Genomic DNA, 13,559 nt, shown 5'->3' with positions numbered 1-13,559 from the left:
AACTAGGAAAGGGGACCAGGGGGCTCCCAGATCTAGAACTAGAAAGGGGACTAGGGGGAGCCCAGATCTAGCCCAGACTAGGAAAGGGGACCAGGGGGAGCCCAGATCTAGAACTGTAAAGGGGACTAGGGGGAGCCCAGATCTAGAACTAGGAAAGGGGACCAGGGGGAGCCCAGATCTAGAACTAGGAAAGGGGACCATGGGGCTCCCAGATCTAGAACTAGAAAGGGGACCAGGGGGAGCCCAGATCTAGAACTAGGAAAGGGGACCAGGAGGAGCCCAGATCTAGAACTAGGAAAGGGGACCAGGGGGAGCCCAGATCTAGAACTGGAAAGGGGACCAGGGAGAGCCCAGATCTAGAACTAGGAAAGGGGACTAGGGGGAGCCCAGATCTAGAACTAGGAAAGGGGACCAGGAGGAGCCCAGATCTAGAACTAGGAAAGGGCACCAGGGGGAGCCCAGATCTAGAACTGGAAAGGGGACCAGGGAGAGCCCAGATCTAGAACTAGGAAAGGGGACTAGGGGGAGCCCAGATCTAGAACTAGGAAAGGGGACCAGGAGGAGCCCAGATCTAGAACTAGGAAAGGGCACCAGGGGGAGCCCAGATCTAGAACTGGAAAGGGGACCAGGGAGAGCCCAGATCTAGAACTAGGAAAGGGGACTAGGGGGAGCCCAGATCTAGAACTAGGAAAGGGGACCAGGAGGAGCCCAGATCTAGAACTAGGAAAGGGCACCAGGGGGAGCCCAGATCTAGAACTGGAAAGGGGACCAGGGAGAGCCCAGATCTAGAACTAGGAAAGGGGACTAGGGGGAGCCCAGATCTAGAACTAGGAAAGGGGACCAGGGGGAGCCCAGATCTAGAACTAGGAAAGGGGACCAAGGGGCACACAGATCTAGAACTAGGAAAGGGGACCAGGGGGATCCCAGTTACTGGGGATCCCAGTAACAGGAGGAAAAGGGGCAAGGCACAACTTCTGAAAGAATGACATAGCTCATAGACACAACATAAACCAATTAGAATCAAACGGGACCAAGAAGGCAGACAAGACTAAGCCTTGATCTTCAATCAGCAAGTGAAATGACACACCCAGAGGTGCCATGACAGTTCCAAGGCACTTGTAAAAGACCAAGGAGTGGGCAGTGGCCCAAATCCTGGAAATCTCCACCCCTTCCCAAAAATAATTGGAATAATCCTCCCACCCATCAGCATATGAAATTACCCAGCCTATAAAAACTAACCGCACCACATTTCGTGGGCACACTCACACTCTGCGATGGCCCACAGTGTCTGCAGAGGGTGCTTCTCTCTGAATCTGAACAAATCCACTTCTTACCTATCACTTTGTCTCTCAATGAATTCTTTTTGTGATGATACATCAAAAGTGTGATGACAATGAGCTTCATTAGGTCCTGAAACCAGATACCATGGATTTTGGTTGGGTTTGAGTCCCAGGCACTTGGGTTCAAGTCCCAATCTGAGGTAAATGGTTTCAATCCCAGACCTAGAACTCAGAAAGGAGAGCAGGGGGATCTCAGACCTAGAACTAGAAAAGGGGACCAGAGGAATCCAAGACCTAGAACTAAGAAAGCAGACCAGGGGATCCCAGACCTAGAACTAGAAAAGGGGACTGGAGGATCCCAGACCAAGAACTAGGAAAGGGGACTCAGGGGGTGCCCAGATCTAGAACTAAGAAAGGAGACTCAGAGGGCTCCCAGACCAGTAGGCAGGAAAGGGGCCCCAGGGGGCACCTGGACCTAGAACTAGGAAAGGGGACTCAGGAAGCTCCTAGGACTAGAACTAGGAAAGGGGACCCAGGGGGTTCCTAGACTTGAGAACTAATCAGGGATTTTCCCAGTGTTTGCTGGACTCCAATCAGCCCTTCCATATGTCCAGTGTCCCCATTTTGAACAGGAAGGTGTAGAACAGCTACCCCTGCCCACCCTCCACTGTAATGCTGCATGTGGGGCTGGATAGCTTGTCTCTCTCGTTTCATGGCTCTAAGATCTAGAGAAACTGCGAAGCCTCAACCAGACCTGGGTCCAATTTGGATGATGAGATTCTGCCTTTGAGCTGATGCTGCAGTAGGGTGAGTTGGGGAGTGCAGGTGAGTGTATCTTACAGGGGAAGAAGCTGGATCAGCAGACCGTGGCAGGCAGCCCCGAGGACAGCCCCCACAGACCCCTGGATCCTGGTAACATTCTACCCCAGGAAAGGTGGGCTGGCCCAGTGACTCCCTCCTGACAGATGCAATAGCACAGCTGGTGGCTCTTTCCCCTGCGACTGCTGTCTGCAGCCTCTGTCTGGTACTCATGTTGTGAGTTCCGGCATGAGTGGTGAGGACACTCAAGCAGCCCGCGGAGAAGCCGCGGCACTGGGGGGCACGGCCAGTCACCCACCACAAGCCGGTGTTTTCAACAGTCTCTAATGGGCCTGAACATAACCCTCCAGTCTTAGTCAAGCCTCAGGCTGGCTGCACCCCTGGCTTCAGCTGGACTGTGACCTCATGAGGGACCCCAGGCCACAGGTACCCTGTCAAGCCACACCTGGACACCTGACCCTTAGGAACTGTGAGATAATAGATACTTGTTTTAAGCTGATAAGTTCTGGAGTAATTGTTAGCTTATATGCAAATTACTCCCTGTCCTGGGACCTAGCTGGTTCCCAGACGACCATCTCTGAAGGCTCCTCCCTGACTGAGTCCCCTCTGCCTATACACGCCAAGCTTTCTCTTTTCTTTTGTAACCAAGAAGGCAAAGGAGCAGAAGCGTTGGCTTGCTCCCAACCGCCCGCCAAAGTCACAGGTGCCGCGTGTCCCAGAGAGCACTGAGGCAGGCACTGCCTGCCCCGCCGAAGCACAGGCAGCATGGCAGTGTATGACCCCCTCCCTGGGCTCCAGTGTGGACCGTCCTGCATACGAGCTGGGCAGCCCTGGGCCCATCACACAATGTCCCCAGTCATTCACATGTGAAGTGAGTCGTCATGAGGCCCTGACAAAGTCACAGACCACGTCTGTTGGCTGCACTGCATCGCGGAGAGGAAATGGTAAACTCCATTTCAGGTTGAAGCTTCCCTTTGACCAAGGTCCAGCCTCCCTGCCTGGCTACTGAGAAGCCTGCAGACGTGCGAGGCCTCCTTGGGCTGAGGCACGGCCGCTTCCCACTCGGGCCCGCCACCAGGTCAGAACTCGGCTGCGTGCAGGCGTCAACAGCGCCCATCCTCGGGCTCTGGGATTAGCACAGGGCAGCACCCTGCACAGCCGCAGGGCCTGGGGAAGGGGCTTCCGCACCGCCCAGGGCCTGTGCTCATCCACGGCGAGCCTCGGAAGCACCTGCCTTCCAGGCCTCCCTCACTGCAGAGGCTACTGAAGGGACCTGGGCCCACTGCTCCCCTCCGGCCTCCCAGGAAAATCTGGTACATGTGTCCAGGCCTGCCCAGGCCAGACCTACAGGATGGGGTCAGGAACATAGCCTCCTTGAGCCTCCATGGGATAGCAGCAGCACATTTAAAAGATCATCTACCAAGCGCGGAGGAGGCCACAGAGGCTTGAGCTGATCTTGAAACTACAGACAGGTCAGGAGGGAAACGAGGCTGCCCCGTGGCCAACACCCGCACCGGTAAGAACCTGACCAGGATGGGCCTCCCCTGTCTGCAGGCTGCCTTTCCGACCCAGGGGGATCAGTCCCCCAACCCATGGACTCTGTTCCAGACCCCAGCTCACACTGGACATGGCATCATGGGAGCGGGCTGCGTGTGCTCTCAGGCCAGGACACGGTGGGCCCACCTGGACCCACAGTAGGCATTCCCTGATGAGGCGGCTTACTCACCCCAAAATCGAAGCAGTTGAAGGAGGACCGGAAGTAGCTCCTGGGCCCCAGGCCATACATCTTCAGGGACATCTCTGTGAGGAAGAGACCCAGGAAAACAAACTCTGCAAAGTCTAGGAGAAGCCGGAGAAGAGGGGGATTAGCTCGCGGCCTCCTCCCGCCTGGCTCAGTCCAGACCGGAGGACACCAGACCTCTGGGCCGATCCAGGGGGCAGCTTCCAGGACTGCTCTGCGGCTCTGAGCTCCAGCCTCAGCCCAGGACAAAGCAGCGAGCAGAGAGGACGTGACGCAGAAAGGTGCTCCTTCCAGCTTGCAAGGCGAGTGCCCAGTGCCCTGGGACACGGAGGCAGGCTCCCAGGACCAGGTTCGGGAGTGAGTTCTGGGTCAAGGGCCCAAGTCTCCCAGAGGACTTAGGTGGTCAGGCAGGAGGCAACCAACCCTCCAGAGATGCTGGACGGCCTTGAACCCTTCCTGCTCCCTTCAGTCTCATTCCCTGATCCACACACTGACTGCAACTGGAGTCCCTCTGCAAGGACCCTGGGACAGAACGCCAGTTTCCCTGCAAGGACCTCCCTGACCCTCTTGGACTCACAGCACCGTGTTTGGTTTTAACTCTGTTCACAGGCTCACCCCACTAAAGGCAAGCATCCTTACCACCTAACACCCCCAGACTCCCACAGTACAAGTCTCCCAGGAGGCACCCACACTTGCTAGGGGCCCTGGGGAGTCACACAGATACCCCTGTGAGTGTGGGGCCTTCACCTTCCTGCAGGCTGGGCCCGGCAGGTGGCGGTGGTGAGCAGGGCCTGCTTCAGCCCAGGGATCATGCCACTGGCAGTGCTGACCCTGCTGCAGGACTGGAGGGAGGCCACACTGGACCTGAGGGTCTTCCTGGGAATTCAAGGCACAGAGACACTACCCCAACCCAGCCTGAGCAGAAGGCAGGGTCAGAACAAGAAGAACAGTCCAGAAGGTGTACGAGACCACAGACTGCAGGAGACACAGCCAAGCTTAGCCCCTGACTGGCTGGCCAAACCAGGAATTCCAGGCATCAGAACAAGGTCGCTGCTTTTGATCCTCCGCCCAAAGCTGGAATCCATGCATCATTTCAGACAGTGAGCCAAAGGCACTGTGGCCTCTGACACCAGAGCATGGGGCCAGGGAAGTAGTGGAGCATGAAGGGCAGAGCCCCCACAGAGGGCCAGGGACACAGGGGTCCAGTCACCAGGCAGTCACTCACTCAGTGGCCCCAGGGCCTCTGGCATCCAGACTGGTTGGGAGACTGGCCCTCAAGCAGCTTCTGCTCAAACAGATGGTGGAAGAGAGGGTCATACACTTCCTGCACTCCGTGTGCACCCTGAAACTGTTCTCCTCCATGTGCCGCACAGGCACACAGGCCTCCCCAGGCAGCTCTGCAGCAGCTGAGACACCAGTCCCACTGCCCACTGGGCAGTGTGCCGCACAGACGTGTGATGGTTCACACAGCTCGAGAAGGTCTTGGGTAGGCAACCCAGTACAATCAGCACATTCCTGGCCCCTGAAGCCAGTCCAGACGCCAGCCGGGTGCCCGAGCCGCGCCCAGGCGAGTAAGGTGATGGCACGGCAGCCCTCCTGGAGAAGCCACGTGAAGGCTGTGCCCTGAGTCCAACTTGGAACATGAGCCCCTCGGCCCCTGCACTCCAGGGCCCCACGAAGGGGGCTCAGGTCTTGGGAGGAGAGACCACAGAGATGGGGCCCCCAGCCGCCCCACCCAGACCTTGGAGCTGAAGCTACCCAGTGGCCCGTCTTGCTCCCAGGAGATCAAAGTGGGAGCCCTTTATTAGAACCAGCCCAGGAAGTGCTGAAAGGGAAGCTTTCCAAGAAAGGGGACACCTGGAACACAGCCTCCACAACATACCCACTCCTTCCCTCTCCCAAGGAAGAGACCCTCAACTTCATATGCTCAGCCTTCCCTCAGAGGCCAAGAAAGGGCATCCACATGTTCCTTTCTAAAGTATTCATTCAGCTTGCAGGCCCTTGTGCTGCCCTGAGCTGGCCCCAGAGACAGCTGACCCCTCCCTCCAGGAGATCACGGGCTAGGGGAGCAGAGCAACTACATTACACAGTGTCTGCGTCATAACAGGAAGACAGCAACTGTGGGAACAAAGGGACAGAGGAGAGGGTGGTCAGGTCCATCCTGCCAGACCCAGGGGTTCACGGCATGGCAACATCCACTCCCAGGCCCCCTTCACCATCTGAGCATCAGTCTCAGGGTCCTTAGTGCCTTGGGGGTGGTGCATTTGACGGGCAGACAGCGAGGTGCATGGCCAGCCTCAGGCTAGGGCCCATGGTGAGCTCTGATTAAGTTGGTCCTGAAGCGAGCCCCCACTTCTGCCTCTGCCTCCTGCAAGGCCTGCCCTCCCGAGCTGGGTCAGCCCGCCTCAGCTCCAGCCCAGCCGTCAAGGGCAGAGCCCTGGGCACTGAGCAGATGCCTCCAGACCCAGCAGAGGCCGACCCTCCCTCTGGCCATTTTCCCTGGGGGATGCTGAGGCACGCAGGAGTTTCCAGGAAACCACAGAGAAGATAAGGCAGTGAGGGGGCAGATTCGCAGCCAGGGACGCCTGCGGCCTGGCCAGCACCTAGGCACTTCCAGCCTCGTGCTCCTGACATCAGACACACGACCAGGCTGTGCAGGCCCCCTCCAGCCCACTCATAGGGCAAATCTCCAGGAAAAAGGAGCAACCACAAGACAGAATGGGTACCATCGGCTTCTTGTAGGAAGAAAAGGCCTAGCTGGGAAGCCCCAGGGAGCAGCCACACCACTGGCCGAGCGAGGAGGAAGCCCTGTCTCCCCAGCCCCAAGGGGTGGGAACCGCAGCCTGAGGACTCAAGGAGACACTGAATTCAGTCCCTAGCCAGGCCCCACACCAAACCACGGGCCCAGGACACATGAGTCAGGGGCAGGGCGCCCAGCTCAGTGCACACACTTTGGTTCCTTAGCCCATCCTCCCCTCCCGGGAGCCAGCTGGGGCCCCTCCTGCTTCTCCTCTCTCTGCCCTTTCCCATCATGCCAACAATGGATTGCAACTGAAGTCTGGGAAACAGCCTGGAGCCAGCCCCCAACACAGCCCTCCCCACCCACATTTTCAAGTGACCCAGGGAGCCGTCCATCCAGAGCCCAAAAGAACCCAGCAGCAGCAGCCCAGGCTCCTGGTCAGAGCTGCCTAGGCTCCGTGTGGCTGGCTCGTTGGGGGCCAGAACTGGGAGCCAGGAAGCTTCTCTGGAGAAAGGCTTTCTTGGGCATCTAGGTGGCTGCACGCACGCAGGGAAAGGGAGACGGAAAGGAAGAGAGGGAGGCACGTATAGAAGCCCAGAGCAGGCTCTTTCCAGATCAGCCACTAACACGAGCAAGCTGAAGGCAGCTGACCCCAGGGACGAGGCGGAGGGGCCCCTGACCGCAGGACAGAAGTCATTCATGCAGCGTCTCTGGAGCTCTCTTGAGGCAAAACAAACAAGCAAGACCTTTTGTTGCATATGCCCTGCAGGGCCCTTGGGTGTGAAGGAACCTGGTCCCTGGAAAGGGGCCTCAGCTCTTCGCCTCCTTGGAACTGTAACCAGGGCCAGACAGGTCACAACCCAGAGCCCCTGCCGTGTCCTGAGGCTCATGGACATATTTGCAAGTAATCCCTGGTCATAGACACATCCAGATTCAACCAACCAAGAAGAAAAACAGAAACAACTAGAAGAGCCCTGGGAGACCCCTGGGAGCCAAGACTCTTTCTCCTCAGGAATCCAGGGCAGACGGATCCCTCAGTCCCTGGGTCTAAAGCCCTTAGGGCAGGAGACATCACCCCGGATCCCCAGGCCCCTCACTCGTTTCCCACTACGCTGACAGACGGGGTCTAAGCAGACCAGCGCGGCCTCCTGGAACCTGGGCCCGGGCCTGGGCACAGTCAGGCCTCCAGCAGAGACCCCCCGGGGCACTTTGGTCGGCACAGGGGTCCTACGCAGGGCACCCCAACGCCACAGGCCGCGGACTGGCAGCGGTTCACAAGAGGCGGGGCCCGGGAGGGCGGGGCCGGCTACGTACACAGCGCCGTGGTGAGCCGCTGCGGCTGGTGGTAGTGCACCATGGCCACGCACAGTGTGTTCAGGGCCACCACGCACAGCACCACCCAGTAGAAGCTCTGGGCCTTCACCAGGCGCCGGATGAAGAACCGGAACATCTTCTCCTTCCTGCGGAAGTATGACGAGCTCTCCGTCTTCCCACTCTTGAGGCTGGCTCGGGCGAAGGGGGACCCTGCAGGAACAGGGGGCTCGCTGAGGGTGTGGGGGACCAGTGGGCCCCAGGACACACTCTCCCTCCGCCAGTGTGAGGCCTGCAGACGCGCCCTCCAGGATATGTGTCCCCCACCCCACAAGGACACTTGCCCTGGCCTGGCTCAAGGCACCAGTTTCCATCACAGGCGCCATGTGCGTCAGATCCACCACCAACATTGTGCTAAAGGCCCCTGCGCCCCCTGGAGTGGGTCCTGGCCACACCCCTGCTTCACAAATGAGGGAACCAAGAGCCTGGGTGGTCTCCATAGCTGCTGGGCTCTGGCTGGGAGGCCTGCACTGAAACAGGCCTCTGGTCTCCAGCGCCCCAGCCACCTTACAGGAGGGTAGTCCCCATGCTCCCAGGCCACTCTGATTCCTGGGAGGGAGTCCTGCTACTTCTGGCCCTTCCTCCCTCCATAGCTCTGGGGCCAAGAGCCACTGATCACCTGATTTTCTAGGAGTTGTTCTGGAACACAGCCAAGCTCCTTCATTTGTGTCTGGCCTGGCTGCAGACTGTGGCCCACAAAGCTCAGAAAGTCTGCCCAGGAAGCTGCTCCTCTGCCCCGACTCACCCGCCAGACCCAACTGCCCTTTCCCACTCCCATGCCCATGGCCCCTGCACTGCCCCCCTAGGGGAGTGCCTTCCCCCCCGGCTCCTTCTCAGCTCCAAGGTCACCCTTCTCTAGGCTCCAGTAACAGGCTTCAGTGCCCCAACAATCACACCCTTGTACCAACTGCACTGCGTGGACTTATCAGTCTGTTCTGTGCCCGAGCCCCAGATCAGACTGAGCTCTGGGGGGCAGGGCTTCCCTCTGTACCCCTAACCCCTTGTGCCATGTGACAATTGCACAAGCAGACTTCATGGGTGCCTGGAGGCTCTGAGTGCCTCGGAGTGCTCAAATGCAGATGGCTCTGAACATCTGGGCTGGCTGAAGTCCCTGGGGAAGAAGCATGTGAGCGTGTTACACGATGGCGGGCATATTTGCACAGGGGTGTGTGCGTGTGCAGACTCAAGAGCATTTTCAGGCTGGTTTCTTCTTGAATTCACTAAATGAAGATGGGCCGAGGCCTCTGGAGCAGCTACATCACACAGAGAGACTCTGCACCAGACGCAAGATGGGTCCTGAGGAGTACCTGTCAGTCAGCCCTTGGGGGCAGGGCAGGGCCCTAATGGGGAATTCCCAGCACTCTAGATGCCACACCCACACCCCATCCACACCTGTGGAAGACACTCTTCCATCACAGCCTCTGGCTGAGCCAGGACACAGCTCCCAGTCCATGACCTGACACCAACCAATGCCGATCCTCGTGACTGGCTCATTCAACAAAACCTCTTGGCCAGCCTTGCCAAGGGCTGCAAAATGCCAAGGCCACAGCCAGACACACCCACTCCCTCCTCCAAGACAACCATGGGGCAAAGAGGGAAGACAGGGACCCAATACAGACAAGGAGAGGCCTGCACACAGGCAGAGCCCACACAGACCCGCTGGGGAACCCACACACTCAGAACCCCCAGACACTGCCATTTAGAAACAGGGTCACACACACACACAGCACACCCCAACGCTGACCACACCCCCAAAGACACACTCAGACTCACACGGGCGCACACCTGCGATCACACACAGGCCCACTCTGGGAAGTCAGGTCAAGAGAACATGTGACTCAAGAAAGGCACTTTGTGCACACACGTGGCCAGTGAGACAAGCAACACATTCTCCGGGGAGACTCCCTGCTGGACACGCCCCATGAGGCCAGCTGGCCCCGCCCGAGAAGGCCTCAGGACTGCTATCCTCTCACACACCCGGGACCGTGCTGGATCCCTGAGGACAGGTGGCATTTCCCACGAGCAGCGCCTGTGTGCTCACAGCAGCTCTTTGGTGAAAGGAAGGGTTTGCAGTAGAAGTGAAAATGTGTCACAGTCAGAATCCCTGCTTTGGGTGGAAACGTGCGACGTCAGGACTTCTAGGCTTTGTACGTTTTCTAGGTTCCACTTAATCAGCACATATTCTTCATGATAAAAAGGCTTATTTCACAAAAAATACCCATCTTCAAGCTAGGGGGCAGTCGAGAATGAATGAACTATGAGTGACAACAGAATTAAGCCCCAGTTAGAATGACATGGGTGCCTGTGCACACGTGGGGTCTTTGCACTGTGCCCAGACAGGGTCTCATTAGTCAACATAATGTCCACATCAGCCTCACTTAGCACCTCCCTTCGACGACTGCCCTGAGTGGGGCACAGAAACACAGGGTAACCATGACCTGCCTCTGCCCCCACCAGCCTACCAGGGCACAGGTCACAGATCACAGGTGACACGCAGTAAGTGCAAGATCCCTTCCTGCTTAGCAGCTGCATTCCTTGGTATGGGAGGCAGAAGTGATGTGGACTGGACACCAGGCATGTGGACATGAACCCTGTCCACCCAATAGGCACATGACTGGTACATCCTCGCAGCTGAAGAGTCCTCACTGGAAACAGATATGGTGTCTCATGGGGTTCTGGGGGTTAAGGAAAATCATGCAGGCTGGCCCATCAAGCCTCAACCAGCAGCCAGCATGGAGCTGGGGGGACCCAGGAGGTGCCAGGCCCTATATCCAGACCCAATGGAAGCAGACCACCTGCAGAGCCTGAGGCCCTGAGTGCAAGGAGACCCTTGGGCTCTGCTGGGGACTTGGAACAAAGTCTACAGGGTCCCAGATATGGCACAGAGCCAAAACAACCAAAATAAAACCAAGAGAGAAAGTAAAACTCCTCCCAGTTGTTCAGCAGATGAAAAGAAAGAAGTTCACTCTTAAAAACCCAAACTAGGAGACTGAAGATGCAGCAAAGCAACGTCTTAGATAAACATATACAGGAAATATAAGGAGGAAGAAATCAAAGGAAAAGGTTGAGAGACACAAAGGAGCAAAGGAAGGGGTAACACAAAGTAACAGGAATTCCAGGAGCAAAAAGAAAAAGGAAAGGAGGTTAAATAACTGAACAAATGGAACAAAACATTCCTCGAGTAGGAAGACCTGAGCTGCAGGCTGAGAGGCCCCCTGGGCTTCAGACCCCAGGAAGAGGGCATTCCAGGTGGGGCCGTATCTGCAACCAGGACACTAGGAACAGGACAGTGACCCCTGCAGAGCAAGAGAGAACAACCACAGCAGCAAAGGCTCTCTTGTCATGAGAACAACAAAGGATATGCCTGAGCACGTGCAAAAGCCAGTCACTCACCTACACGTCGTCCAAGCGGAAGACTAAGGACAGCAGAGCCCAGAGGGAGCAAACCCTTTGTGGGACACAGTGACTGCAGAGGAGAGAACACCCACGTGACCGCTCAACGGAAAGGCCAAGGCAGGCCTATGCCTGCCCAGGGTGACCACACGGACTAATGACACGGAGAACTAAATCCCCAAGACATTCCCACCAGGAGTGGGGAACAAGGAGGGAAATACTGCAAATACTTACTGGGTTGAGGGTGGGGCAGAGAAATGGGAAATACAGCAATTCAGTTATGGAAATACTACATCTTGGTGGTAAAGAGGGTAGAAAAACACAAAAATAGTAAAGAAGATGTTTCTAACTCTGAGAGCAGGGGTGGAAGGTCATCATTTGTGGAACAGAAGCAGGAAGAATCGGAAATAAGCAGAGGGGAGAGCATGATGAACAGCAACCTGGTCAAAGAACAAGGCAGGAAAGATAGAGACCACAGTATCAAACATCGACACCAAATATCAAAGGAGGAGGAGGAAGAAGTCACAGATGCCAACCCTCACACTAAGCAGAGACAGGCTGGACTCCCCCATTAGGAACAGAGACCAAAAGACTGGGTTAAAAAAACAAAAAAGCAAAACCCAGCTAAATGTTGTTTGTAAGAAGAACATATAAAATACTTAACATGATAAAGAGTTGAAAATGAAAGGAAAAGCAAAGATACCAAGCAATGCGAACTAAAACCCAAAAATAATGGTAGTAATGAAAAGTAAGACATTTGCTGTCAGACAAGGAATTGTCCAGTGGAGGAAGTAAACGGATAAAGAAGGTATTGTGTGATGATGAAACACATGATTCACAAAGAAGATGTAACAGCCATAAAAATATATAGCGGCCAAATATATAAACAAAAGCCATGAGAAATACATAAGGAAGCATCAAGACAATGCAAATCAAAACCACAAGATTTATCACCTCACACTTGTCAGGATGACTACTTCCAAAAAGACAAAAGACAATGTTGGTGACAACATGGAAAAATTGGACCTTTGTGCTCTGTTGATGGGAACGTAAATGGAGAACAGTACTGTGGCTCCTCAAAAGTGAAAAATAAAACTACCTGGTGATCCAGCAATCCGGCTGCTGGGGAGACTATATCTATCTCTCTATCTTGGGCTTCCCAGGTGGAAGTAGTGGTAAAGAATCCACCTGCCAACGCAGGGGACATACGACATGCGGATTCAATCCCTAGGTCAGGAAGATCCCCTGGAGGAGGGGAGACAACCCACTCCAGTTCTCTTGCCTGGAAAACCCCATGGACAGAGGAGGCTTGCGGGCTATAGTCCACAGGGTCACAAAGAGTTGGACACGACTGAGTGGGCACAGCATGTATCTGTATGTATATCTGCATCTATACAAAGAGAGGTCTCCAAAATAACTGAAATCAGAATCTTGAAGAGATCTGAGCTCTCCCATGTTAACGGCAGCACACTTCACAAAAGATAAGACCTAGAAACAACCCAACTATCCACTGAGAGCTGATGGATGGAGAAAATGCAGCCTGCACACAGCACAGAGTACTACTCAGCCTTAACAAAGAAGGAAATGGATGGAGAGAATTCGGCCTGCACACAGCACAGAGTACTACTCAGCCTGAACAAAGAAGGAAATGGATGGAGAGAATGCGGCCTGCACACAGCACAGAGTACTACTCAGCCTGAACAAAGAAGGAAGTTCGGCAATGTGTACCCACACGGATGGGCCTTGTGGATGTCATGCCAAGTGAAATGAGCTACATTCAGAAAGACAAATACTTCATGAATGATTGCACACAGATGAGGGATCTAAAATAGTGAAATTCATTAAGCCAGAGACAGGACAGTGGAGACCAGGGGCTGCTGGGTGGGGCTGGAGAGCGGACGGGGACAGGCTCCGGTGAAGCAGGGTGGACACGCTCTGCAGGCCTGCTGCCCAGTGCAGCGCCTGCAGCCAACGGGCATGCAGCACTCACTTTAAATGTGCGAGGATGGATCTCGTGACGCATTCCGATCACACACACACACAACTTTAAGGAAAAAATACAAAAGAAACTTATTATATAATAAATAATGAATAATAAAAATAATAAAAAATGAAGTGGGAGTGTTCCAAACACCTCTTTCAGAACTGAACAGATTTAGTAGATAAAACACAAAGACCTAAAGAACTAGAAAACACAGTCAACAAACTTGACTTT

General features: G+C 55.3%; 1 protein-coding gene across 9 annotated transcripts in view; it reads right to left on the bottom strand.

Annotated features, from left to right (window-relative positions):
* Positions 1–13,559, bottom strand: part of CACNA1B (calcium voltage-gated channel subunit alpha1 B) — a 205,581-nt gene that overhangs the window by 113,375 nt on the left and 78,647 nt on the right. For all 9 annotated transcript variants that reach the window (XM_043470327.1, XM_043470320.1, XM_043470322.1 and 6 more), the window contains 2 exons: positions 7,895–8,104; positions 3,826–3,938 (listed from right to left, as the gene is read on the bottom strand). In XM_043470327.1, coding sequence (XP_043326262.1) covers positions 3,826–3,938; positions 7,895–8,104 — 323 coding nt within the window. The remainder of the gene's footprint in view (positions 1–3,825; positions 3,939–7,894; positions 8,105–13,559) is intronic.

This window comes from Cervus canadensis, chromosome 5 (genome assembly GCF_019320065.1).
Source record: "Cervus canadensis isolate Bull #8, Minnesota chromosome 5, ASM1932006v1, whole genome shotgun sequence".
Lineage (NCBI taxonomy): Eukaryota > Metazoa > Chordata > Mammalia > Artiodactyla > Cervidae > Cervus > Cervus canadensis.
Note: the sequence above shows the minus strand (reverse complement) of the source record. Positions and strands in the feature narration are given on the sequence as shown.